This window comes from Lactuca virosa, chromosome 2 (assembly GCF_052849685.1).
Source record: "Lactuca virosa cultivar CGN04683 chromosome 2, Lactuca_virosa_CGN04683_v6, whole genome shotgun sequence".
NCBI classification, from domain to species: Eukaryota; Viridiplantae; Streptophyta; class Magnoliopsida; order Asterales; family Asteraceae; genus Lactuca; species Lactuca virosa.
The window spans coordinates 222,417,542-222,421,002 of NC_136427.1; the positions used below are offsets into that span (position 1 = coordinate 222,417,542).

At 32.7% G+C, this 3,461-nt stretch overlaps 1 protein-coding gene across 1 annotated transcript; it reads right to left on the bottom strand.

The window, feature by feature from the left end:
- Nucleotides 1-1,198: 1,198 nt before the first annotated feature.
- Nucleotides 1,199-3,235, bottom strand: LOC145160266 (protein PHLOEM PROTEIN 2-LIKE A10-like). Its single transcript, XM_079079388.1, has 2 exons — nucleotides 1,930-3,235; nucleotides 1,199-1,717 (listed from the first exon to the last, which is right to left on the bottom strand). Exons 1-2 carry the CDS (start codon nucleotides 2,949-2,951, stop codon nucleotides 1,612-1,614), a joined length of 1,128 nt encoding a protein of 375 aa, XP_078935514.1. The 5' UTR covers nucleotides 2,952-3,235; the 3' UTR covers nucleotides 1,199-1,611.
- Nucleotides 3,236-3,461: the final 226 nt, after the last annotated feature.

Consider the following 3,461-nt stretch of genomic DNA (forward strand, 5'->3'; position numbering starts at 1 on the left):
TAAAAATAAATATTTGTAGTTCTAAAAACATATTAATTTATTTTTTTTACATCTTAAATGGTTTATCCAAGAAAAAAAAATCCATACACACACACACACACACACACACACATATATATATATATATATATATATATATATATAAAGAATTAACATTAAAAAATGTAAATACAATATTTAATTAAATTTTTTTCGTTTATAAATATGATTTTTCTGCTTGAATACGTATAATATGAAAAAAAAAATACATAGGGTAAAAGTGTTAAAAATTTATAAACTTAAGGGTAAAAACGTAAAAAAAAACTGTAAAATTAAGGGTTTTTTTGCGAAGTTAATATAATGGTAACCTGTTATCACCGGTAAAAGGGTAAAACCGAACTTTTTTGGAAAATGTTAGGGTAAAAACGGATATAAAATTCAACTTTGGGCAAAACCGACAAAACCCTGAAAATTTGAGGGTTTTTATGACATTAGCCCTAAGTTCAACTACTAGTGCTCTAATTATTTTTTATCAATTTTTATGGTATTATACTACTAGTTGTAAGGCCCATATATTACACGGGTTAATTTAAAAAAAACAAACTAAATATAAATGTCAAAATATTTAAAAATTTTGAATTTATAAGAAAATAAGAAAAATAATACATTATCATAATAGAAATGTTTTTTATCTTTTAAATTTAAATAAATAAAATAAACTAACGAGATTTAATTATGAGAATTTTAAAATTAAAATGTAAGTTCATTAATGAAATTGATATCTATTTATTACTATATTTATTGTAATTATTACATTAAAAGATTATGTGGAATTTAATAAAATAAAATAAAATAACTCATCAAATAACATTTGCAAAAAAAATAATTCAAAATAACCACAAAATGACACTTTGGCAAATTGAATGAATGTAACAAATGGCAAAAAAAAAAAAAAAAAAAAAAAAAAATTCATAGAAAGGATTATAAAAAATATGTATGTGAGTTTAGTACTTTACTATAAATAAATATAGTGACTCGTTCTGCCAAGCCCAACTAAGTGTGACTCGACTCGTCGTGGCCAAGCCCAACTATGCCCGAAACACAACTCATTTAATTTTGAAACATTTCTATCTTGCTGGAGCTGCACATGCATTTCCCCAACCGACATGTATAAAATAACACAATCAAAAGCAAATTTGATTATGTATTTGAAGGTATGAACATCCAATCTTAAATGCATAAATTAGAATCTTGTATTAGTTTTTTAATGCACATAGGACACGATTAACCACCAAGTGTCCATAAACTCGTATTACCCACTAAATTTACAGAGTTGAACCGAGATTGATTACATGCACACCATATGTTCGACAAAATGCCATAACCACCAAATCTCCCTTTCATACTACACAAATTGATTCCTATAAATCTATCTCTCCATATTCCTGATCACCCGAACAACAACCATGTCTAGAACCACCATCTTCCTCATACTCGTCCTCCTCCTCTGCTCCCCACCACCCTACACCGCTGGCCTCACCACCACCACCACCATGACGAAACATAAAAATAAGGTAACATAGAAATCATGTATAAATTCATATTTTCAAGATCTCAAAATATTCTCATTTTCTATGTAGGGAGGCGTTGAAACTGCACAAATTGAAGAGGGCTGTGAAGGAATTGGTGAAGAAGAATGCTTGATGAGAAGAACACTTGTTGCTCATATCGACTATATCTATACACAGAACCAAACCCCATGAAAAAGCTTCCATCTTTATTCATGTACATTGTTATTTTTCAAGATTCTTTAACAAAATATATACATCATATGGATAGTTTCTTGTCTCCAAAACCTAATATGAAACCAAACTCCATGGAGCACTTAACAGGTGCAAATACAGTGAAATGAATATTGTCATAACAATCAAAGATTTTGCACTCAAATACCTGTAAGCTTCTTGATAACTTCTTTTCATACGCTCTGATAACTTGTTTAAAGAAAATTGGAGAAAAGATTTTGCAGTTGCGAGTGTGACTCTTCCTGTCACATCAAGAACAAACCTCATGTTGCCAGGAACTGCTAGAGAAGATGACATGTTACTCTTTCTTGCTTTTAGTTTACTCAACACTAGTTCTTTCCCATCTAAAACTTTACTAATGGTAGAAGAAGGTTTAGGGTTCGAGTTAGATTTTGAATCTGTCAAGAGTTGGTGAGAAGTTCTGACGAAAGTCTCGATAGCGCTGTTGCAGATTAACGCCAATAGGTTTCTCACTTTTTCTTCGTGTTTAGGGTTAGTCAAACCTGATAAGATCTCCTCGAAGGGATTTATGTCAATGGTTTTGTCGAGATAAACTGTCACCATTGTGGCCACAAACTGCTGAATACAGTCACCGATTAGCTTCCTACATTTGTCATCAGCAATCACATCGATCCATTCATGAAGCGGACTACCAGAGTTCGTTGAACCTCCGATGACCAGATTCCTGGCGAAACTCCCAGCAATGACGGAAGCAAAACCAGAACCTGCCGGAGTTAACAGCTTATCCAAAGCTCGATCGGGAAAACTTGGACCTGAATCATGTTTTCCGGCGTCAACTCGATACCCTCGTAGAAGCCCCACGGTGAATGATCTTGTAACCTTAACAATTGACTCCGAGAACTCATCAGACTTGGTAATTTTGAAAACTTGCTTTAAACTGCTAGGGATTTGATCGGAATCGGATTGTATAAACTCTTTCAGATCCTTGGAAATCACTCCTATTGTCTCGGCGGAATCACCGAGAGATTCGGTAATGGAAGCTAAGGCGCCTAAAACCTTCATCACCCTATCCCTCTTCTGAATGACAGAAGGCGATTTACAAACCTTATAAGCACCGTAAGTTGAAAACCCTACCGCTGCTATGAGAAGAATCCATTTCTTTCTTTTCCTGGAGAAACGCAGACCTTCGTTTATCGTTGCTAGATCCATGTAATACACTTGTTCGAGGATTTGCAGGATAATTTGTGTTTTGCACTTTTTACTAAATCGAGAAGAAACCAATTGGGTTTTCTTTTACAAATCTTGACCTAGGGTTTGCAATTGCAATGCTGTGTAAAGAGATGAATTCGAAAATCGATGAATATATGCATAGCGATCAAATGAACCTGGAATTGGGAAAGCCACTGCAGATTTTTGCGAAGGTACATTTGATCGTGGTGGAAATGTGTGCGTATAACCGACTCCATCCCTTATCGTTATCGAAATATGGAAAATTTTATCCAGGAAAGAAATACGTCTTTGTCTGCATGTTCGATAGTATCTAATATCCTATTAATTTAATAAATTACTAGTTATAAGACCCGTATATTATACGGGTTGGATAAAATAATAAAATTAAATATAAAAGGTTAAACAAAAATTTGTTTAGGTTTGAAATTTACAATTTAAAAGGGAATATATAAAATACTATATGAGTAGTAATATTGTAATTGATTGGTA